Below are 26,105 nucleotides of genomic sequence, written 5' to 3' on the forward strand. Positions count from 1 at the left end.
AAAGAGTAATTCAGGCTCTAAAATTCAACTTGGGTGGATGATGCAACAAACAAATGTGAGGCTAAATTTATAGGACTTTCAAACCGATCGACTACTTGACACGTTTTAGTTTTCTCATAATATGTTCATAACATGTGTCATTATATGATTGAAGTTTGGCATTTTAAATTGGCCTTAGGACCAGGTGCTTCTTTTTATGACACTTGGTTCAATTCCAAGTTGGTTACGATTTTAGAGGGATATGGACTTTGTCTTTCACAGTTTATTTTGGATCAGAGGAAAACACATATCATTGTGTATGTGTATGGCATTGAATCAATCTAATATTTTTTAAAATAAAAAACAATAGAGGCATGAAAATTTAATTCAGTTTTCCTTCTATAATGCCACGTCCTATTCGTCCTCCCCATTTCTTTTGGAAAATGTCCAGTGCACATTGTTTATTATTATTATTATTTGAATAAAACTATATTGTATATTAATTTATTAGACTTTTTTTTTTATGGGAATATTTATTAGACTATTGAATCAAAGTATTCCAGGTACATTATTAACCAGTAAAGCCATTACATTACATCATTGAAGTTTTCGGCTTCAGTTGCTAGCCTCTGGGCTGGTCGGTTTGTTCGAGTATAGCCATGAGTCAATGCTATGTGTCTTATTGAAGATCCCAAAAGTCTAAATTCAGGATGGATGAATTATTATTATTGTTATTATTTTTAATTTTAGTATGGATGAATATGTGCAAAGGATTCCTTTAACTTGTTTGTTGCCATTTGGGCGAGTTGGCTTGGGGAGGGCAAGGGTTTGATTTATAGAGGTAGCATATTTAGTATGCAAGTATTTTTAACTATCTTAAAAAAGAAAAAAGCAAAAAGCAAAAAAAAAAAAAAAAAAAAAAAAAACCTTGATTGGATCACCATTTAGTGCTCTTTTTTTGGGTATATCTTTTGATGCAATTTAAGGAGATATAAAAATAAATAAATAAATAAAAGAGAAAAGAATAATCAAGAAGTATTTCAACCTTAAGTAGTCATTCTGCAATATCAAAAAAGAAAAAAGTAGTCATTCGGTAGAAGCTGATTGCTCTGCATATAAAATCACTTCTAATAGTCATTAACCGTGTAGAAATAAAGAGACAAAGAAAATGGAGAAGGAAACTATTCTGAATGAATTACTGTACATTTTTCAGTATTTTCAGTACATAGGATGCCACACAATACAAGGGTGTACATATATAAAGTGATTGTGGTTAATCTAGAAGGACCCCTTGATTAGACTAAAATTAAGGACAATTAATACTGCGTCATGGTAGTCACAATCAAGGCTAATCAGGATACTAGCAAGTACACTAACAAAATTATTATGATACATGAGATACATTAACATCGCCTCTCAAACTCAAGGTAATGTAGAGAAGCTATTTTGAGTTTGAAGAAGAGCTCACAAAAACTTAAGGGTACAAAATGAAGTTGTAGTCGATCTTAATGTAATTTATACGCTCATGGAAGACATTTGGGCAATTTGATAAAAACAAATCACAGTTGTAAGAATTTCAATTAGCTTACAAAAAATAAATTCATTCTTCAAACCATCAACTTGTCTAGGATGCTACAACATCTTATGTTCCTTTGAAATGATGGAACCAACAATTCATTCATGAATGCTTTGTTGTTGGAAAGAAACAAGTAAAATACGTTATTAGAGCTGAATGCTACAATCGGAAAACAACTCTTCCTTGAAGCCAACAAAGAAGGTTATACCAACCTAAATATGGACTTGTTAATTTGCTCTATTAATTACATGAATGAAACACGGATGAAAATCAACTAGTTTTTAATCAATCGAATGGAAAACAAGTGCTTTAAAAACTACTATCAAGTCCTGTAACATACAAGTTTTGGAACCAAAAAGGAAAAAAAAAAAAAAAAATTGCAAACAAACAAAGATGCAAAGAAAATGGAGTTGTTCACTGGGAATGCCATTACCCTTATGGAAATGGAGAATTACATGAAACATGCAATATGTGTTCTATCGACTTAGAGACACTCACAGAGGAAGGGTAGGGCCATGGCCCCCTTGGGGTTTTAAAAATTTCCCTCTCCCTTTTATGTTCTTATATTTAAAATAAAAATTCTTAATTTCTCATACAAAATTTTACTAACTGCCCCTTAGATTTTTAAGAAAAATATAAATAATAATGAATCATTTTATTATTATTCTTGGGATAAAGTTTGGCTACGATTTCCATTTAAAAAGTTAATATTGCTACATATTTTAAAAATCTAACCGTTGAATGATATGTTCTTTAGGCTTTAACACACATGTCAAATTTTGTGTCAATCGGATTTTATTTACTATATGATCCATAAACTTATTTTTAATGCATAATTTTAGACTACAAAAACTTGCAATTAAAAAAATTGATTGATGACATAACTATTGATCTTTAATTTTCTAGAAAATTTTCAAGCATAAAAGAGATAAGATGAAAATGTAATTCAATTAATGGTAGATTTATCAAAATTCACATCTAATAAAAAAATATTGAGTAAAGTTATAGCCTTAAACTACAATCAAGTTTATAACCAAACTTTGTCCTCTTTCTTGTACTATTAGCTCCTTAAATTAAAGTGTCTCAAGTTATATTTTTCTATAAATATATATGTTTATATAAAAAACATAATCCGTCAATTTTCGCTTAATACTTTTATTCTATGTGTAGCTCATTTAAGATACATATTGTAGGGACATTGGGCCCAGGGGTCCATTATCTATTTGCATACTGGGCTTGTGGCCCAAGCCGAGGATTAAGAGTTGTCCGATGAGGAAAAATCTTTGACAGAAAAGACTGTTTTAGTAAATGAAGAAGTTGGTTTTGGTCATAATGGCCCAAGAGGACTGTCTGAGGATGAATGCCTCCTCGACTAATAGAGGCCGAGGTCAAGACGAGTGATCCATGGTTCAAGGGAACGTTCCAAGAAGTTCAGTTAGATAGATAGGCACGGTAGAGACATAGGAGAGGGAGAAATCCTAAAATATTTAAGGAGAAAGCTGCTGCCACCGTATTAAATGCACTGCAACTAACTTTCTGGCAGCATTAATGTGGAGGTGATACCTGAACAGTGATTATCAGCCTTATAGCTGCTACATGAAGACTTTTGGGAAGGGCCGATGAGACAAGTATTAACACCAACCATCGGGCATGCACATGGAAGGTGGAGATGAGATGGGGAGACAAGATAAAGGAAGAAGGAGGTAATGAGACAAGGGGGTCGGAGAAATCAAAAAAGAAACATTGTAGCAATCTAGAACTAGACTTGTAACCATATTTAAGAACATTATATAAGAATCAGTCTCCTCTAATATTGCTGAAGATGTTCTTCCTTTAGTTTAAACTTGCACTTTTTCAATCCTTTGTCATCAAGCCTACCTAACTTGTTGTTTGGTTAACTAAAACCCAGTTTTTCTAACCCATTCTTTACAAATTCATTGTTTTGGACTTTTTGGACTTAAGTCCATTCATACTTTGGGCTAGGATTTCAAAGTTGGTCCTTATACATATATATCCCTAGAATAGATAAGTAAATCTCATTAATAAAAACCTTCTTTAATTTCCAAAAACTAATCTTTTATTTTGAAAGACTTATTATTATTATTATTAAAAATTGTAGTTAGAATTTTTTTTTTTTTTTTTTGGGAGAAAGTAGTTAGAAATTAGAGATATGGATACTAGCTAGTATGTTTTAGATTTTGTTTTTGTATAAGAAATGACAATTACGAATTTCCTGGTTAGGAGTTAAATATCCTTATTACGTACATTAGTCATCTACGAAAAATAAGGGTATGTTTGGTACGCTGAATGTGGATTACATTAGGAATAGTAATCTTTATTACTGGGAATAGAAGACATTGTAATGGAATAACTATTACTATTCATAAGTTTGGTTGTTACATATGGAAAGCTTGTAAAAGATGATGTATAAGGAAACTTTATATTTTTAGAAATATATTAATTTTAAAACCTAGTATATATACTAAGGAATAGCTATTACATCCATTTTAAAGAGGAATAGCTATTCTTCAATTTAAAGAATAGTCATTCCAATGTAATAACTAATCCATGTAATAAAGATGCAACCAAATGACCGAATTGCTATTACACATGAATCACTATTCCATTACAGGAGCTATTACAGTATACCAAACGTACCCTAAAGGTTTTTCTTTAGTTTTTATTAGGCACGTAAAGGGACGTTCTATTATTTAAATATCATAATCGTTAAAACTATTCTATACTCTAACTATGCAAATTTTAAATTCTTTAACAAAATTATTCATATAAAATAAAATGTTCAAAGAATTTTAATTCTGATAAGTATAATTTCAAAGATAGTTCACAATTTATAAATTAATTAGATAAAAAAAAAATTGAGTTATATAAAAACTAACTTAATGAAAATATTTTTGTTTTATATGAGAAAATAATGTATCTAAATAATGTTATAAAATACAAACAATAATTAACCGGTTATTCTTTAGTTTTTTTTTTTTTTTTGGTGGATATATTTAGCTTGGCTTCTTGAAAGGGATTGTCCATAATGGACAATGATTGAAGGAACATGAAAATTCCTGGAGCCAAATTTTTTGTAGAAGCGGAAGAAAATCCAGAAAATAGAAGGCTTAATTTTTTTTTTTTATTTTATTTTAAAAAAGAAGGCTTTGTTCTGTCACATACGAATAGAAAACTCAAATGACCATAGCTCATTATATGAACGATGTTTCAAGAAAAAAAAAAAAAAAAAAAAACCTTTTTCCAGTGAGGACCTTTAGGTTATTGTGGCTTTAAAGCATGGGCTTTCTCAGCATCCATCGCTTTTGCCTATGATATGGTCTCTCCATTTGACTCTTGGACAAAAATATGAGCACAAAAACCAAGCAAGTTCACATTATTTTCTATCTTTTAGGCTGGTAGCCACATCAAGCCTTTGGCATTGTCGCAACTAAATCTTTTTTTTTTTTGGTAAAAAAAAAAAAAATATAGAGATTTGTTAGGTTACACTAACCTCCGAATAGGGCGTTAAAGTTAAAGCCTTTGGACCAACTTGTGTGGATGCCCACCAACAAACTCCTATCGATAACAAGACTCGAATCTAAATAGATTAAACGAAGTATTCGAACCTTACCAACTGAGCCAAGCCCTTTTTAACCACCTAAACCAATATCATCTTTCTTTTTCTTTTTCCTTTTTTGGGTATTGGAGGGTTGGGTAATTATTTGTGGGCTGGGTAATAATTTTCCTTGGGGGGTGGGGTTGGGAAATTCGGTGAGCTGCATTAATAAATCATTGATATATCTTCAGACTTGTGGTCCTTTTCTGTCAAGCAATAAATAGAGTACAGAGGTCAGAGGTTTCTAAGAAGGGAAAGCTTTACTAGAGAAATTCAACTTTGGTCACAATATCAATGACTCGAAAATTGGGTGAGTTAGGCAAAGAGCTTTGATCCCAAAAAAAAAAAAAAAAAAAAAAAAAAAAAAAAAAAAAAAAAAAAAAAGAGCTTTGATGTTCAACTTACTAAAAACTCATGATACTTTCAAATGAGAGATATAAGATTCAAATTATCATTTTTTTTAATTAATAAATTATTAAAAATAAATAAATTGTGTGAGGCAAACACCGTAGGCTACAAATAGCGCGTGACTTCACTCATCTGGCAATGGTGTATATGTAACCACCGAAAATTGTGATTCACATTAGTGAGAATATCATCCAATCAGAGACTATTTCAAATCGAGACTATTTGTGATATAATTATTCAATTAGTGGACCAACCATGTTATACCAATGAGAGGATTAGTTTAAAGTAATCGGGAAATATTTGAAAACTTAATTAGGCTAAAATATGAAAATTTACTATTTGTAAATAATAATTATATATTGTTGAAAAATTCTCAAATCATTGATTCAAATTAATTAAGAATGATAATTTTTGAAGAGTAATGTTACAAACACAAAAAATTTGATAATACTTTTCACACTGATTGAGTTGACAAGCTCTTACTAGTTATTATTTAAACTCACTATTGACATCACTTTTTTACCTATCAACAAGTGTTAATTTTTTTTTTCCGCTCTGGAGGCTTTCTCTTTTATGAAATGAATATGATTTCTATACCAGTCTCATATGCACTAAGAGTTTTGTAACTTAGTGACAAAACTTGCTCTTATTTACTAGAAGAAAAATAATTCAAATCATCCCTTCTATTATCATAAAAATCAAATTATGATACACACGCTACTCTCATGCATGTGCCTAAATACTTTCTTATTTTAAATTCCATTAGGTAATACACTTTTTATTAATTTGATTATTTTACCATTTATCTTTTAATTTTATTCTAATTTTCCTTTAATAATGTATTACTACTTTTATTTCATTAATTCTTATTCTTAAGACCATCAATTTGAATGAATAAGGTAGTTTTAGAAATAGCAAAAAGTACATACAAATCTATTCCAATTATATAAACAAAAATATATCAAGAAAATCAAAACTACTTATATAGTAACATTTTCTTTCATGTAAAAAACTACCATTAAAATTACAACTTATAACTCAGATAATATATATATACACACACACCTCAAAACTACTTTGGTAAACTCAAAAGAGAATATGAATATTAAGCTGCTAGACCCATATAATTTTTTTAACGAATTATGTGGCGATATAAGATTATTTATAAGTATTATTTAATTAAGTAACATGACTCATTAAATTGTCATTTGACTAAATCTACATATAGATGGTTCTTCAATTGCCACATGGAGGACTAGAGGCGAATAATTTTAAACATGTTTAGAGCCAATTTTTTTGTTCCCTTTCATTTAGCGCACCACAAAACAAGGGAAAGAGAAAGCATGGGAAAAAATGGTTAAAAGCAAAGAACACTTCTTACTATTTTCAATGGAGACATTCAATGTTCAAGATTCTTACTCTCAACTATTGAATTATTTAAAAAAAAAAAAAGATCCTAGATCATAGCATTATCTTTAAAAATAAACTTTTTTTTTTTAAAGAGAAGTGCTACATTTACAATAAATTTTAAGTGTTAAATTGTTACTAATTCTAATTTAGATAAATCATTAAAATTATTTTTTTATCTATTAATAACAGATTCACACCTAGGGACGGAGCCAGAACTTGGAGTTAGGAAGGGCAATTTTATTGTTAGCTATATGCAATGACTTCGGCTTTTGGCTCTATTGCTTAGTCAGCAAAGGTTTTCTTTTATTATTATTATTATTATTTTTATTTTTATGTGTGTGTAGAGTGTGTCTTTTGTTGGTAATGACAAAATTATTTTGTTTAAAGTTTTTTAAAGAACTAAGTTGTTTGTTTTTGGTAAAATCGGTTGATTAGTCTCAAATTTTTTTTTAAAGCTTTGCTATTGCCTATTAGTAATTTTTGTTGTTGGGCTAATATTTTGGGCTTGTATATTTTTTTTTAGATTTTAGATCTATAAATTTTTTCATGGACTTTAAAAGGAGGAAAATTCTAGATCTACAAATTTTTGTTGTGATTAGTGGTTATTAGTAAGTAAAAAAGTGATGTAAGTGGTAGATCTAGATGCAAACTAGTAAAAATTTTCAACTTCAATAATCTGTAAAAATATTGTAAAAATTTTTGCAATTGCAGCATTTCTCTTTTTATGATTAATAAGGGGGACAAAATATAATTTATTTGAACAAAATTGCTAAAATTAGTACCTAAATATATAATTATATAATTATATTATTTTTAAAAAAATTAGGGGGCTACTGCCCCTAGTCAACGAATGGCTCCGTCCATGTTCACACCTAAGATTCCTCTTCCTTAAAAAGGTAAAAAGACACGGATGCAGAAGAAGAAGGATTAGATTAGCATGAAGATTCAAGATTCCGTGGAGCCACGTAATGTCACGCTGGATCCACCTTTCAGCCTAGGACCAGGTCGGTTCTAACAAACGTGTCACAAATTTCAACCTTTTGATACTTTATTTTATATATATATATATATACACACACACTTTACAGTTCATACACATAAAGATTCCTTCCTCCACCGAAGCTTTAGAGATTAGTTCTACAATTTTATTTTTTTAATTTCAGAAAAAGGTTCTCCAATTTTTTGGTCAGAAAAAAGAGGAGAGAGAGAGAGAGAGAAGTGTGAGATTCTTCCACCAAACCAGTAGTGTTGTTTGATAACGATGGCAGCCCGTGTTGTCTCTCCGAGTAAGAAGCTCCTCAAAAGCCTCTGCAATGGCAAGTTCTTCTCTACTAGGCCTCTCAACACTTCGTCCCCTTCTTCTTCGATATCCATCAACCTCACCACAGAAAAACAACCACCCATTGATCTCCACCGACCCACAAACACGGCATCCCTCAATCTCCACGACGTTGAGAAGCTATTCTCATCCGTAACAACCACCAAGCTCCTACGAGCCTCAGCCAACCTCCAAATGGCAGCCATGGGGCCCATGGTGGATTTTGGGATGTGGGTCATGAATTCTAAACTCATGGACATTGAGGTTTTCAAAGAAATCGTGTTGGGTTTTGTGAAGCACACGTTTTACGAGCATTTTTGTGCTGGAGAGGATGCTTTGGCCACCGGAGACACGGTGCGGCGGTTACATAATGGTGGTGCTGGGCTTAGAGCCATGCTTGATTACGCTGTGGAATATGCCGGTGACAATCAATCCTGTGATCGGAACTTGGAGGCCTTCCTTCGAACCGTTGAGATAGCCAAGTCTCTTCCACCATCTTCTGTAAGCTAATTACCATTACTTTACTTTTCACGAACAAGTGTACTACCGCACTCTTTTTTACAACTTTGTCACCATTTGTCCAGCGTGATTGGTGGAATTGTAGACTTACGTTAACTCACTATTTTTTTTCCACTGTTTACAAATCACCACGTTGGCAAGTTGGGACCAAAGTAATAGAAATGGTTGTGACAGTAGACTTACTCTTTCTCTCTTTAATTTTTTTTTTTTTTTTTTGGTTTACTTTGCATTACAAATTAAACTTCTTTTAATTTATTTTGCTTTATTTTAGTACAAATTATTAGTTTACCATGTAAGATTCATATTATAGAAAAACGCTTAATTTGTTTTGATATTAACTTTTTCTGGCTAAAATATTAGCTCATCTACCTTAAAATGAGTTTGAAAAATTATTTCTTGACTTCCTTTATTTAGTTTTGTGTAAAATAAAATTGTATTCCTGAAAATTTTAGTGAAAAACACCTCTAAAACAAATGTGTACAACATTATAAATATTTGCAATAAGTGTACATTTAAACTAATAATTTTCCATTCTAAAATTAATCTTTTGAAAAAGAAAAAGAAACCTGAAGAAAAGATTGTTGAGATTGAAATATCAAAGTGCTTACATTTTTTTTTTCTCGTTCTTCCTAATTTGTTTGAAATTCATAATTTGGGTAGGTTAATTAAGACAATTTAGTTCGTAAACCTAATATGTTAGAGATGCAATCTAGACATAACACATGGAACGCATCAGTATATAGATCCAAATAGCTTGGCATTACCCTTTCTATGTTTCAGTTTATAATAGGAGATATGGGATTTTGACATATATGTCAGGCGTTTATGTGGGACCTCACTTTAGTAATGTCTTATTTTGTTTCATATCAATATTCAATCTTTTTCTTTTAATCACATATATAACTTATTAATTTTAATTAGAAGCTTTTGAATATATATATATATATATATGTGTGTGTGTGTTATTTACTTACTAATATATTTAGCTTGGTTCCCTGAAACAAAATCTCTAGCTTTGACTCTTTTTTTTTTAAAGGAAGATAGTGACGCCACTTACTTCTATGTCTAAGAAAAACTTATCTTTGTTCTGGTTTATCAGTGAGTGCCACCTATTTTGTATACAACTATAAAGTGTCCTATAATTATGGGGGAGGATGAATTTTTGTGATAAATGACTTAGAATAAATGTAATTGGATGCTATAGAAAGGCTGGTTAGATTTGTGCACTTTCATTACTTTGCATTTTAACTTTCATAATAACATGAATAATTGATAGTCATTTTTTCCTTTCAATAGGTGAATTTTGTCATTGTAAAGCTATCTGCTATTTGTTTCATTACTTTCTTTGTTGCTTTCGGGTGAAACATGCTTTTTACTTTAATAATGACATGAATAATTGATAGTTATTTTTTCCTTTCAATAGGTGAGTTTTGTCATTGTAAAGATATCAGCTATTTGTCCCTTGAAACTTCTTGAAAGGGTTAGTGACTTGTTGAGATGGCAACACAAAAATCCCTCTTTCAATCTGGCATGGAAGATGGATACCCTCCCGATTTTGTCTGATATAAGCCCTACATATCACACCCTGAAAGAGCCAGAACCTTTAACATTAGAAGAAGAACATGACCTACAACTAGGGCACCAAAGACTACTAAAAATATGCCAAAATTGTCTAGTATCCAATGTCCCTTTAACGATTGATGCAGAGCATACATCAGTTCAACCCGCCATTGATTACTTGACATACTCTTCTGCAATTATGTACAACAAAGATGATAACATACTGGTGTATGGGACAATTCAAGCTTACCTGAAAGATGCAAAAGAAAGATTGTTGCGAGCATACCAGGCTGCAGATGAAATGGGAGTCCCAGTGGGGATTAAATTGGTGAGAGGAGCTTATATGTCAAGTGAAAGAAAATTAGCATCTTCCTTAGGCTTTGAATCTCCTATTCACAATAGCATACAAGAAACGCACACATGCTACAACGATTGTGCCTCTTTCATGCTTAATAAGATTGCCAATGGTCCTGGTGCACTTGTTCTTGCAACTCATAATACTGAATCAGGTAAAGAATATGAAACTTTTAATTTTCATGAATGTATGCTATAATGTATTATGGATTTTGAACATTGTATCTAACTCAAGATGTTGATGACAAATAGGGAGAATAGCAGTGGGACAAGCGCATGATTTAGGAATTGGAAAGGTTAACCAAAAGCTAGAATTCGCACAATTATATGGAATGTCAGATGCACTTTCTTTTGGTTTGAGAAATGCAGGATTCCAAGTTAGTAAATATATGCCATTTGGCCCTGTGGAGATAGTAATGTCATACCTTTTAAGGAGGGCTGAAGAGAATAGAGGGCTTTTATCTACTTCAACCCTTGACAGGCAACTCATGAGGTAGATTTTAGTTTTGAAAGTAATCTAAAAATTTCATAACACAAAAGTTGGATATGATTGTGGGTGTTAATGTGGGGTTGATTTTTCTTTGCCTGCAGGAATGAATTGAAAAGGAGACTAAAAGCGGCTATTTTTTAAGGCGTACAAGGTAGCTTTGAACAACACCATGCTCAACTAGGCATCGATAATGTAGAAATGCAAAAAAAAAAAAAAAAAAAAAAAAAAAATTATCGTTGAGATTTACATATTTTTTACATTAATGAAGTTCGCACTGTAGGAAATCCCTGTTCTATCTGAATAGCAATCCACAAATGCAAATATATAAACCTTATATACTTGTGTCTTGTGATAAAGCAAAGCATCTTAAGCAAACAAGAACACATTAAAAAAAGGTTGATAGCAAACAAGAATCCTTTTGTTTTCTATCAGCAATGACAAATATTTTTATATGTTTGACCAAAGCAAAATGAATCTGTTACTTTCAGAAATAAGTTTTTTTTTTTTGGGACTTTCAGAAACAAGTTAATTCTATTTTTTTTTTTTTTTTTTTTTTTTGAGAAAGAGTTAATTCTATTTAATTGTAGGTTTTTTCTCTCAAAAGTTTATTTCAATTTTTTCCTAAACTATAGTAGAAATAAATCAGCAAATGCAAATTGTGTTGCCATCAATTACCTTTCCATAAAAGTAAAGTCTCCTGTTGGATGATTAAAGAAACTCTGTATTTCTATGGATTTTAATTTTATAACTCACTCTCCATCCATTATCGCGGGAGTGGTAGTGTTATTAATTTTAATCGCCCTCCCCCTTATTAACCGTTGCAGCCTTTTTTTTCTTTTTTTTCCTCACCCTTTTCACGTCTGTTACGTTTATTACTAACTTTTTTTATTTTATTTTTGTTTTTTTATTTTTTAATTTCTAAACTTTATACGATCTACATTTTCTATTCTCTTATTTTTCTTCTAAACCAAATAAGAGAGTTTTTTGTTCCTTTAATTTTCTACCCCAACCAAACACCATAAGAGAAAATTAAAATCTCTTTACGATACAATATTGTCATATACAAATCAACAATATAAAGCAAAGTTATGAAGAAAATTTTGAAGAAGTTAAAAAAATCAAGTGTCGCGACAAGTTGACAAAAATCTTGAAATAAAAATTATTGTGGAAGATCCAATTGAAGTCAAATATAATAGTCAGTTTATAATCCACAACTTTCATGATCCATTTAATTTGTTGAAGACCACTCCAATACAAACAATTGATTTTCTATGAGTATAAATTTTTTATTTTGTTTTCAATCCTTTGTTAATTGATAGTCAATGAGGGGAAAAAACTATGTTATACAATCCTTTGTTAATTGATAGTCAATGAGGGGAAAAAACTATGTTATACTATCTCAAGAATAAAAGTTTTAAAATTAGATCAAGTTATTGAAGTATATGTTAAAGGTATTTTTTTTATTTTTTATTTGGAGAAGAAGCTTTCAATTTTTAGACGAAAATTCAAGGTTCATTCAAGTGGGAGGGTTTGGTATAGGATAAAAAGGGATTCTTTTATCATTTAAATTTTTATTTAATTTTCAGAATTTTGGGATTTGATCATTTATTTTCTTGATTTTAGGTGTTTTTAAGTCTTTTCTAATCAAATTAGAGGCCTACTATGGTATTGTATCAATTAGGATTAATTTAGGACCTTCTCAAAAAAAAGTATTCGTTTTGGAATATTTTTTAGTTGTAAAATAAAGTTTTTTGGAAACTTAAAATAGGTTTGCAACTTGTAAAATGAAAATAACAATTTACTATCAATAAAATTTGAGGTTTTCTTTAAATCTAGTGAATTCCAAAGTTATTTCTCGTACGTGGATTTGAGGAAAACCTTACAGATTAAAGGATTTGCATCTAGCTAGAATGGGATCTAGCATTACTACATTAACATTCTGCATCGAACCGAACCAAACCTATTCCCTATCCCTCTTGTTTTTCCTTCTTAATCTAAATGCTCATAATATTTCATCCATCAAACTTACCAACAAAAATGATCTTTACTAGAAAACTAACTCATCCCATACCTTATAGATCAAGACCTTCTCAACTTTGTTGATGGATCTAACCTGTGCCCTCCAATCTCCATCTACGTTTTGTGTGCATAACACTTCGCCCCAAATCCTGCCTTCCTCTCTTGGGCTTGTTAGGATCAACTCCTTTTAAGTATCTTAATCTCTTCCCTATCTGATGAGATTCTACCTCTTGTTGGTCTCAATTCCTTTTAAAAAATCTTTACTTAAAATACTCAATTTTTCTAATTTCACTTGCAACTCCAAAGTCTTAAAGAGGGAGATCTCTCTGTCACCTAATTTCCACACAAGGCCAAAACACTTTCTGATAAACTCATTGTGGCTGGAAGGCTCCTCTTAAGTCTCAATTCAAGACTTTAACATCTGTGTTTTCAAATGCCTCAAATCTGGATTTTGTGATTTTTAGTTACCACCTTAGCTACTCGTCTCAACCCAACCCTATTTCCTTTATTGAGTTACATAGCCTTCTTCTCATCCACAAGTTCCTGCACTTTGATGCATGTTCATAGAACTCACCTTGGGCAAATGTTGCTCAATGTGGAAGTGGAACTTCTTCAAATAGGGGTCAAGTCCCAGTGCTAGTTCAATGCAAGAGGCAAGTAGGCAACCGTGTAAGGCCCCAATGAGAGTACTAATTAAGCCCCAAACATTCACCAATAACTAAAAAGTAATTTTTTATCAAAGAAAAACCATAAAAAGAAAAATCTTTTCATTGGATATGGCAATGACTGTTTATTTTTCTCAGTTTTAAAGTATAAAACTCATTAATCTCATTAGTAAATAAATTTATACTCAAATTTTATTTAGAGATATTAAATATATAATTTTATTAAAATTTTTCATAATTTTTTATTGTTTGGTTGCTTCACTCAATAGATATTCATTGAGTAATATGATGGATTCGTTTTAATTTGTAATTTTGCATCTAAAAAAATAGATTTTAAATGGAAAAAAAAATACTTAAATAAATATTATATTAATATTCCAAATATAAAAATATGCCTATTTAAATTAGTCACCTTAGGCTGTGTTTGTTTTGGCTGAAAATCACTTCCGGAAATGCTTTTTCGTATTTACGGGTGTTTGGTTGCGCATGGAAAATGCATTTTCCGGAAATGGTTTTCAGTTGACCTGTGTTAGGGGTGTAAATTGATTTCCGTTTTTATTTTACCTTCAAATACCATTTTCCGGAAAACAGAGAGAGAACTGAGTGAGAGGGAGATCGAGGAAGAAGAGAGAGGGATAGAGCATACCCCTCCGGCCAGCCAAGCTCTGGCTAGAGAGATCGCACCCAGAGAGAGATCGAACCCAGGGCCCACTTCGCCGGCGAACTTAGAGAGAGATCGAACCCAGAGCCCATATCGCAACCCAGAGCCCACTTCGCTGTTCAACTTCGTCGGCGAACCCAGAGAAGGATCGAACCCAGAGCCCAGATCGCAACCCAGAGCCCACTTCGCCATTCGACTTCGCCGGCGAACCCAGAGCCCTTCGACTTCGTACCCTTCGACTTCGCCATTTGACTTCGACTTCAAATCGCACCCAGATCGAAACCTTCGACTTCGCTGGCGAACCCAGAGCCCTTTGACTTCGCCGTTTGACTTCGACTTCGAATCGCAATTGAGAAATGGTTGGGTTTTGATGAATTTGACCGGATTTGATGAATTTTTTTTGGTTGGGTTTTGTTTCGATGTTTATCAATTGAGAAATGGGATTATATATTTGTTTGGCAACTGAGAAAATGTGAGCAACAAGTAGAAAATGTGTTTTCTATGGTATTTTCAAGAACACAACCAAACACCAGAAAATATTTTTCGAAATTTTTTTTGAAATGCAACCAAACACATGAAAACATTTTCCTTTCCGAAAAATAGCATTTCCGGAAAATGGAATATTTTCCGAAAATGCTTTTACACGAACCAAACACAGCCTTAGACCCACAATGCCTTGAGCCGGCTCTGGGTCAAGGTCGCACCTCTAGCAATTGTGGTTGTGGCCACAATGGCGTCGCACCTCTAGCAATTGTGGTTGTGGCCATAATGGCGATTTTTGTTACGGTGGCCTTCTGATACATGGGCCTCACAGGCTCACACAATGACTCTTGTCCTCGCTACTAATCAAATTTGCAATGGTTTTAATCATATGGAAACAAATTGCTATATCATCAGATTCATCACTATACAAAATCAAAATGTCCTCGCTGCTCATCTTGCCTTCCATGCCGCTCCTTGTCAATTCTTTAACTGGTTCTTTGATATTGGTGCCACTCATTCTATCATTCTTGATCTTGCCAATTTAGCCATTCCTGACAAATATTGTGATCCTGATCATTTTTGTATTGGCAATGGTAAAGCCCTCCTCATTTCTCACATTAGTTCCACATCAAAACCCCTTCTTTTTATTTTTATCTTTTCAATGTATGGACTCCATGTTCCATACATTACAAAATCCTTCCTATCTATTCATCAATTTTGTAAAGATAAAGGTTTTTTTTTTAATAATTATTATTATTAAAATTTCACGCCTTTTTTTTATTAGCCTAACCTTATCTATTGTATTTAACCTTTTAGTAATACCCTTTGAACTTGGGTCCAATTAACAGGTGCTCTTAGGACATTTTTTAATAGACAATTTTAAGAAAGTTTTAATACAACTTTCACGAAAAATATAAAAAATTGTCAAAAAAATTATTTACTTTTTCTTTTCTCATAAAAAGTTTATACAAATAGTTCCTAAACCAGTATCCTTAATGCATTTGTTAACTTTTTTTTTCTTTCAACTTTTGTACTCTATTAGTTCCAAATCTTATCTTGTACTCTCCGTATATAAATATTATACATACAACACTCTATATGTTAAGAGTGGCAATTCATTTCCTATATTATGTTTCAGTTTTCCCCAATAGAAGTTGTTTTGTTGTAGGATTGAGGCTCATAAAGAATCGGGGGTGGGGGCCATTATTCGGGATGCTAATGGTCTGGTTGTGGCAGCTTTGAGCAAGAAAATTAGAGCTCCTTTGAGTCCTTTGGAGGTGGAGGCAAAAGTTTTTGAGATTGGTCTACAGTTTGCCAAGGATGTGGGGTTACAAGAGTTTACATTGGAAGGTGACTCTCTTAATGTTTTTTGTGCCCTTGCTGGTCCTTCTCCACCTCCATCTTCGGTAATGTCTATTATTTATGGGATTCAAGCTTCATGTCATGTTGTTAGAAATGTGTTGTTTTTGCATGTACGTAGGTAGGGGAACAAACCAGTGTTAGTATTGTTGATTTTTCTGTTTGAATAGAAGAGAATCCTTGTTTCGTGATACAAGCTCTTCATCATGATGTAATGTTGTTTTCTATTTATAGAAAGTTTAAAGTTTCCTATCAATATATATATATATGTGTGCGCGTGTGTGTGTGTGTGTGTGTACACACAAAGCTAGCTATGCCACTTGACATAATGTGAATCAATTGATACAATTCAAAATTGAACAGTCTTTGAACTTTTGTTTTTATATATTACTAGCTAGTAAGTTACCCGTGCGATGCACGGATAATGTTGTAATGTTTTATGTCAGATTGTTTTGGAGAATGTTGTATATGTATTATAACATAATTGTTATAGAACTTTATTAGTAATAAATTCATCATAAAAAGTAATAATTATAAATTGTACACATATATTTATTATAATTATTCAATTGAAGGAATGAGGAAAAAAAAAAATTTTTTTGGAGGAATATTATAGAATTAAATTTGATATAAAATGTGTTTTTTTCTCCCCCATATAAAATGCAAGGCCTCCTTCCTTGGTTATAGCCAACTCATATGGGTTAGGATTAGATGAAATAATAATGTTAGAGTTAGGTAGGTGTCGTCGAAAGATTGAAAGTAAATGACATCGTTTTTTGTCTGTATGTATCTGACATGGGATGACATAAAAGGCTATGGGTAAGTATATATAAAGGGGTAGAAGAACAAGAGGTAAAAATGGTGAATTAAAATGTAAAGAGTTTTGTGTGTATTTGTGAGGGATGAAAAATCTTGAATCATTGAACTAAATGAAACAAAAAGTTAATATTTAATTTGTCTTATCTCTGATGTGGCACTTGAGAATATTTTAATTCTCATTGCACAAAAATGCGCCACTTGACAGAACCTCCTGCTTTCTCATATGAGGTCTCTGTTTTTATATAATATTGATGACTGGATATCAGATTAGATGCAGCTTGTAATTAAATGCTATCATCTCGGCCTTAAAAACTTACTACCAATAATTGGGCAGATTTTATTTTTTATTTTTTTTAATTCCATGAACTTCTTTTGTAGCCTGATTTCATTGTTCTTTTATGCATGAAGATAGCAAATAATGATCAAAAGCAAGTTTGCACTTCTTCTGGCACTATTTCATCAAAAGTAAATTTTCCTAGAAGTGATAGTTCTCAACAAAAAGATTCTGGAAAACCAAATTGGAGATGATGGAGCTACCAAACATAAGGCCATACTTTTATTCATAAGAGCAGTGCAGATAGATTTAAAAAGAATAGGCGATAGATAATATCATAAGAAAGGTGGCTCAAGTTCTAACGCTATAATTTAAAATGCTTGATGAATTTCAATATGTTTTCCTCTTCTTTGGGTTTGTGGGAATCTACGTTAACGGAAAATTATGTACAAAGTAGGAGGTTTATCTGAAGAAGGCTTGGGTTTGTGTTGTTGCAGTCTTATTGAGTTGTTTAAATAATGCATAGGGTTCCTATTGAACTCGTCCTGTTATTATGTTGATATATAGGCTGTAGATATATCTAATGTGGTGAACCATCTTAGTAAAGTTGGCTGCTGAAGGCCAGAATTCTAGAAGCATTATAACTCACTTTCGTAGAGATATAATGTTTTGGTCTCTTCTTCACAAATTTTATTAAGAAAAAGCCAAAATATGTGTAGAGTGTGGATTGTATTTTTTAACATTCAAAAGAATGGTGGGAAGCTCCAAAAATGTAGTTAAGCACTCGGATTCACGAGTCTCTGATTACATGCCAAGTTTAATGGAAGAATTGTAATGTTGAACCAAAATTATAAAAAATGTTGAAGCATTGAAATTATTTTACATTTTTTTTTTTTTTTTTTTTTTTTTTTATATATAGTCAAAATTAATTGTACTTTAGAATCTGCCTAACAATAATTGGACACGAAATGCCTACGGCTACATAAAACCAGTAGACTTTTTGCTCATCTGTATTGAATGATCTGCTTTAATTGGATTGCATTGTTTAACAAGTCTATTTTCGATTGCAATAGAGAAGTATTATATTTTGAATTGTAAATATAGATATAATGAAACCTTGTGCATGATCTAATACGAATGCATGGATAAAAACTCAATAAAGGAGTTCCCTTGTTAATTCAAATGACAAATTCAACCAACTCAATGAGAGCAAGATCAAAATAGAGTACAAAGTAGAAGAAATCAAAATTCATAAATTAAAATTTAATAAGCACAAAATTTATTTGGGAGGGCTTGCTAGATGGATGAGGTCCAATATGATTTTCATTTGTTTGCTCCAACTTTATCCTTAACAGCATCACAAGCCCCTTGTGCCTTATCCTTCATCTGCTGGCCAGCCTGCAATATATAGAACTCCATATGTAAGCAATTAACAATGATGTAGGGCAGTATTGCTTGAGATCGAAGTATTTTGTTATGTTTATATGTAATTTTCTAACTTAGTAAAAACTTTGTTGAACCTCTTGGCATGATTCCTTGGCAGATTGAGTAGCATTGCTTGCCTTGTCCGCCAAGTTGCCCGCCTTTTCCTAAACCAATAAAGAACAACACATTATTGTCAACATTTAAAATGTCAACGAGCATAGTGTTCATGCATGAAACATCCATCCATGGACTCAACTAAACGTTTGAACTTACCCATTTTCCTAAGAAGTTTTGAGGAAAAATTAACAAGTTTTGAAACGAAAACTAAGAGGGTTCAAGGAAACTTACAGGTTTGAAAAGAAAGTCCTCGGACAAATTTTCAGTATTTGTAGACGCATAGGGAAGTGAGAGAGAATGACAGGTTCAGTATATAAGCTCTAGGACTGTGTGATTGTTGAAAGTAGGGAAATGAATTGATTTGAAAAGCTATTTATAGTGGCGCAAAAGTTACAAGCGGGAAAATTCCCGCTCGTAAACCTAGGAAAATCCTCTATCGTTGGATTTACATCCTGTTGTTGAATGTGGGGGACAAAGGAGCCGCCAAAATTTAATGATAGCACGCTTTGGACGCCGAAGTGTCAGGAGCGTGCCTTGAGCAGGTAAAAAGTCATTTGAGAGCTCAGGAGGGCATAACCATAAACGAGATGGGTTGGGGACATCAAAATCCTCCTTTCCTTCCGAGGAGCCGAAAAGCAAGATTTTGAGGGGCTATTGTGGGGGCCAACTGTCTAGAAGGTAATATTAAAACTGTATGAATTGGGCCTATGGCCCAATCCGAGGATATCAACCAATCCGAGGATGGTTAAATAAGGTTATAATGGGAACGGTATAAGAAGAAGAAATAAAGATTGTATGTGATAGTCCAAAATATGTCCGAGGAGATAATTCATCTCGGAAACGGGGATCCGAGATCGGTAAGAATGTCTTATCATCCTAGGCATCCTTCAAGGTTGCATCACAACTAAGAGTTGGGCATTGGATAAGGGATGAGCAAAGGGTGGCAACAAATATCTTCAAAAGCTGCTACCTCCACATTAAATGCCTCTCAACCAACTCTCTGGCTGCATTAATGTGGAGGTGATACCTGAATAGTGATCAAGCAGCCTTACAGCTACTAGTTGATGATTCTGGGAGCTGTTGGATGGGACAAGAAGGAGTTCCTAGAATCCAACTTATACGTGTATGGTAGGGATGATACCAAGATTGTAGTATATAGCATGGGAAGGTAGCCTAAAGAGAGGGATCAGAAAAAAATCAAGAAATCCTGATAAAAAATATTGCGAACCCTTGTAACTGTGTTCTTTAACAAGATATTATAACATAAGCTCCTCAGGCCGTGTCGATGACAGATTTTCTTATTTTACTTGTGTTCAACAATCTTAATTCAGCAATTTTTATTGTCTATCTTTTGGAGTAGAACTAGTTCTTTCACCCACGCTCTATAAATTCATTGTTTGGGCTAATTGGGCTTAAACCCAATCCTACACTAGGTCCAATCCAAATTCTGCCCTTACAATTAACAATCGCCTATTCTTTTTAAATTTATCTACAGTGCTCTTATGAATAAAAGTATGGCCACATATTTGGTAGCACCATCATCTCCAATGTGGTTTCCCAGAATCTTTTCGTTGAGAACTATCACTTCTACTTCTAGGAAAAGTTACTTTTGATGAAATAGTGCCAGAAGAATTGCAAGCTTGCTTTTGATCATTATTTGCTATCTTCATGCATAAAAGAACAGTGAATTCAGGCTACAAAAGAAGTTCATGGACTTAAAAAAATAAAATAAAATCTGCCCAATTATTGGTAGTAAGTTTGAAGGCCAAGATGATAACATTAACTATAAGCTGCATCTAATCTGATATCCAATCATCAATATTATGTAAAAGCAGAGACCTAATGTGAGAAAGCATGAGGTTCTATCAAGTGGCGCATTTTTGTGCAAAGAAAATTGAAATATTCTCAAGTGTCACATCAGAGATAAGACAAATAAAATGTTGTAAAGTTGTGGTTTACAACTATGTTTTATGTTGGCTTTATTCAGTGACAAAAAGTGTTGTAATTGCATTAAATTATTTCCTTTTATTTTGTGGGATTCTATTGTATTGGGTTTAGTATTAAGTTGGTGAAGAATCAAGCATGAAATGAAGATCAGTGCAGTTTCGCGACTAGCTCGCAAGAAGTTCCTGAGTAAAGGTTCTCGTGGAAAGGCCACGTGAGAAGTACATGCTGGAAGTTGAAGTGTCAAGTGTCGGGCTACATTTCATGAGCACTTCGCAAGATATGCCATCTCGCGAAGTACTCGCGAAACTCTCTGCTTGAAGGATTTTAAGTGTGATTTTCTTACCCTTCATATATACTATATATACCTTCATTACCCACAAAAGAAAAGAATGCTATATTCAGAGAGAGAAAACCCTAAATAGGTTTCTACAACATAATACACCCACCTTTTAGAGAGAGAGCTACTCATCCTTTAGAGAGAAATTATTGTAGCCTCTTCTCCTTCTCTATTCTATTATCATACCTTGAGAGGAGATTTGTATCCAAACACAACCCACACCTATTCAGAGTGTAGAGAGTGTTTTGGAGCTTGGAAAGTTTTGGGGATTTGCCAAGAGAAGCCGGTGAGGCTTGGTAGATGCAATCGGGCGTAATGCGAGATCCGAAAAATTAGTGAAGACAAGACTCCGAGAAATCCGTTGGAAGCAAGAACTTGGAGGGCTCAAGTACATTGGGTAGACTAGGCTTGGAGTGTCTTTTATTATTCATGTACTCCAACTTATTCACTAGTGGATCGATTTCAACTTGGAGGGTCGCGGAGAGGTTTTTCGCCGAGTTCTTCAGTTTCTTCTTTGATAACATGTCTTGGTGTCATCTTGTGTTTCATCCCTCTTCCCTTACTCTTGTGCCTTATATTTATTGCTTATTGTTCATATTTGTGCACAAGAGTAGTTTCGGTGATTGCGCTTCTTTTACTCTTGTTCTGTACTTAGATAAGTTAGGGTAAAAGCAATCTAGCCATAATTTTAAAAATGGGGTCTTAACAAGCTCGTGTGTTTTAGTACAAATTTGAGCTTTCAAATATTGACCTTTTGTTTTATTTAGTTCAACGTTTCAAGACTTTTCATCCCTCACACATACACACAAAACTCTTTGCATTTTAATTCACCATTTTTATCTCTTGCACTTCTACCCCTTTATATATACTTACCCATAGCCCTTTATGCCATCCCATGTCAGATACACACAAACCAAAAACAATGTCATTTACCTTCAATCTTACGACGACACCTACCTAGTTCTAACATTGTTGTTTCATCTAATCCTAACTCGTACGAGTTGGCTATAACCAAGGAAGGAGACTTTGCATTTTATATTGGGTGTCAACGGCAATTACGATTTTCATATTAAAGTCAGACTTTGTAGATTTGTGGGTTTTGTAAGTGATGTGATCAACTGTGGGTGTTTGGGATATGTATTTTGTTTTAGAATTAAGGAGAAAGAAAAAGACACATTCTATATCAAATTTAATTCTATAATATTCCTCCAAAATTTTCTTTTCTCATTTCTTCAATTGAATAATTATAATGAATATATGTGTACAATTTATAATTGTTGCTTTTTATGATGAATTTATTACTAATAAAGTTCTATAACAATTATGCTATAATATATATAACATTCTTCAAAACAATCTTACATAAAACATTACAACATTATCCGTGCGTTGCACAGATAACTTACTAGTAATATATAGAAGCAAAAATTCAATGACTATTCAATTTTGAATTGAATCAATTGATTCACATTATGTCAAGTGGCATAGCTAGCTTTGTACACACACACACACACACACACACAATATATATATTTGATAAGAAACTTGAAACTCTCATCAATGCTCTGTTTGTTTTAGCATTAACGTTTTTTAGAAAATTTTACATTTTCTAAAGTCCATTTTCTAGAAAAATATCTCATTTTCTGATGTTTGGTAATAGTCTTGAAAATGGACTTGAGAACATTTTATGGTGTTTGGTATTCACAATTTTTATAACATTTCTTGTATAATTTAAAACATGTATAATATGTGTATTGTGTAAACCCACCTAATGTAATCAATATAAATAAATAATAAAAAAGCCAAGAATGAATTGGTTTTCAAACTAAAATTTTGGCAACGGATACAATCAAAATTAGCTATCAAATTTTCATGATTTCAAATACTCATCTTGTTCATGTATAGTGATAGGGCAAAAACGTATTGACCCCTTGTGAGGAATTAGTTGATTAATTAGCCAAATTTATTAATTAATCAAATTAACATGCAAAGCGCGTGGTAGCACAAACAAATCACCAATAACTAAAGTATGTAGCGGAAATTAAATTGACACAGTGATTTGTTTACGAATGGGAAAAACCACTGAGGCAAAACCCCACCGGGTGAATTTAAGGTCATCACTCCCGAGAATCCACTATTATTAAAACAAGCGGTTACAAGTAAAGGAATCCCAGTACTTTATACCAACTTACAGTTGAACCCTTACCCCAATACCCAATTGGACTTGTTCTGTAGTGACAATCTCTCATTTTAATGCACGACTTCCAGTACGTGACTAACCAATTGTACGGATCCTAGTACGCGACTTCAATCACCAACTAGAGAAGGTTATTGACTAAAAAGTTCTTCAATTCATCACTCGATGAAGATCGAGAAGTTCCTTGGTTATAAAACCCTATGATGCATAAACACAGCAGCTTCTTCATAAGAAAGATAAACTAGGGCAAATTCTATCTCTGGTCACAATTTGCTTGAACAAAATTTTGCTCAACACTCGTGCAACTTATGTCACCTTTGATGACCCTTAAAATAATTCTTTTATATGTCTAGGGTTGTGAGAAAAGAAAGCCCAAACATACAATCACATATTGGATGAAAAACAGACCAGAAATTCTAAGTTTCATAAACCTCGACAAATACCCTATCTGTCAAGCTGCTTTTGAGCCATGGGTTGGAACAGCTCTTCAAGGCTTAATAGATGCTAGTTGTTGAGCAAGCTATCGAGCTTTAATGAACAACATTTTTCACATTTGAATCTTGGACAGACTTGCATGGCTTTAACACTTAAACTTGAAACCTTATTTCTTGAAGTATTAAACACATCCTAGATCTACCGAAATACAAGTAAAGTGTATTTTGTCAAAGGATTAGCCAATTACATAAAATAGTGACATATGTTCCTAACATGTGTAACACATATGTCCTAACATATAGGAACAGTAACGTACATAATATATATATATATATATATATATATATAAACCATACTTTTCATAATTCAAAATAATCATTATACCCATAAGTTTCATTTTTAATAGTTCAAAATGCCACATAGGCTAGATAGTTTTATTGACAACCTAATCTAGTACAAATAGTTTGATAAATACTAAAAATTGTTATAGAACTGTTGACTGATCTGTGAGGAGATAAAAAAAAAAAAAAAAAAAAAAAAAAAAAAAAAAAAAAAAAAAAAAAAAAAAAAAAACCTTGTTAAAGAATGGTGTTATAGAGGGGAGAAGAAATAGGGAGAAAAAAGAGAAGAGAGGCAGATAGAGAGAGAAATCTGTGGGAAGAGAAGAGGCCAGAGGGAGTGATAGTGAGGGTGTGAGAAGAGAGAAAAAAACAAAGAGAAGAGAAGAAGTGAGAGAGTTTATTGTGAGAAAGGCTGGATGTGCGAAAGAAAATATTATTTCCTGAATCAGAAGAATATAATGTGTATATGAGTTAAATGGTGGCCTAATTAATGAATATCAATGTTTTTCTAATATGTTTCTTGGATGTAATCGTAATTTAAAAGCATTCTTGAACAGTACTACATGTTCTCCAATGAAGTAACTATACAATGGATCCTACTATGATTGATGATTCTAATAGATCTATGAGGTTCTAAGTAATATCCAATTGTTTGATTTCACCATTCTAATTCAATAATACTGTTTCTTGTCTAACGTTAAAAGAGTTTTTTTTTTTTTTTTTACTGAATTTGTGGTACATGGATGTGTGGACATCACCTGTATATTTGAGTGGCCCTGTTATCTTCCCATCCTTTGTAAAACTTGCAAGTATAAAATTTTCCCTTAAAAATGTCGTGGTTTGTTAAATTGCTAAAAGTTTACAAATAATATGAACTGTTTGCTAGAGAACAACATGTTTTACTACAGAATGTCAAAATAATTTGATGTTATTTGTGAAGACCCCTAGTTTAGAAAAATTTAGCTTCTTTCATATAATTATTATTAAAAATATTATTACATAACCATCTGCTGTCATTGATTATGTATAAGTTTTGTATAACTTCAAGCAATTCACTTACACTATAGAAATCATAAATAAGCAATTTGAATCTTTCTCACTCAGAAATCATGGACAATGAATTTTACATAAGGATTTAAAAAGAAACAAAGGTTCTTACTTAAGTTCATGTTTAATGATGATGAATCTAATAATGTACTTCAAGGTGATACTCATAACAAGCCCATAAAAAATGATAACTTAGATACAATGTGTAGGTATATGACTATTATAAATTAAAATTCTTTATCTTCACCCCCATCCCACTAAAAATAAATAAATAAGAAATAAACCAACACTATTTTTACTATTGAACAAATTTACTTATTTATAATTTAGGAATAAAATTCATGAATTTGCATTACATAATGAAACACTTAACAAAGAGGGGGTCAATAAAATCATTAACCAACACCGCAACATAGATACTCATAGAAGTTTCATAGATTAAGTATATACAATTACTTATTCTCTCACCTTCCAGGAACCAAAAGGAATAATAGAAGAATTGTTGGGTTGTGTTCCTAGCAACCTTGCGATGCCAAAAGGAAACTAATAACAAAACAAAATTAAAAACAATTTAGCAATAAAGGGACCAAACATAAATAATAAAAAGCTAGATGGAAAAAAGAAGGAAAAGTTTGAGACCTGCTGAGATTTAGAGGTGAGAGATGGCAGAGACTGCGAACAAAGAGAAAGGTACATGTAGAGGGGAAACTGTGTCCTTTATCACCAACATCGAAGGAAAGAAGTTCTGG

General features: G+C 32.4%; 1 protein-coding gene across 3 annotated transcripts in view; it reads left to right on the top strand.

Moving 5' to 3' along the window:
- Nucleotides 1-8,076: 8,076 nt before the first annotated feature.
- LOC126713978 (proline dehydrogenase 2, mitochondrial-like) overlaps nt 8,077-26,105 on the top strand; it is a 42,655-nt gene continuing 24,626 nt past the window's right edge. Inside the window, exons 1-5 of one of the 3 annotated variants that reach the window (XM_050413954.1) lie at nt 8,077-8,808; nt 10,250-10,895; nt 10,993-11,233; nt 11,332-11,381; nt 16,227-16,673. In XM_050413954.1, the coding sequence (XP_050269911.1) occupies nt 8,251-8,808; nt 10,250-10,895; nt 10,993-11,233; nt 11,332-11,371 (1,485 nt within the window). In that variant the 5' untranslated portion in view covers nt 8,077-8,250 and the 3' untranslated portion in view covers nt 11,372-11,381; nt 16,227-16,673. Of the gene's footprint in view, nt 8,809-10,249; nt 10,896-10,992; nt 11,234-11,331; nt 11,382-14,505; nt 15,038-16,226; nt 16,674-26,105 lie in introns of those variants that run through there. The other 2 variants (XM_050413955.1, XM_050413956.1) reach the window with 2 other exon arrangements.

The sequence above is a fragment of the Quercus robur genome, chromosome 2, assembly GCF_932294415.1.
Source record: "Quercus robur chromosome 2, dhQueRobu3.1, whole genome shotgun sequence".
NCBI lineage: Eukaryota > Viridiplantae > Streptophyta > Magnoliopsida > Fagales > Fagaceae > Quercus > Quercus robur.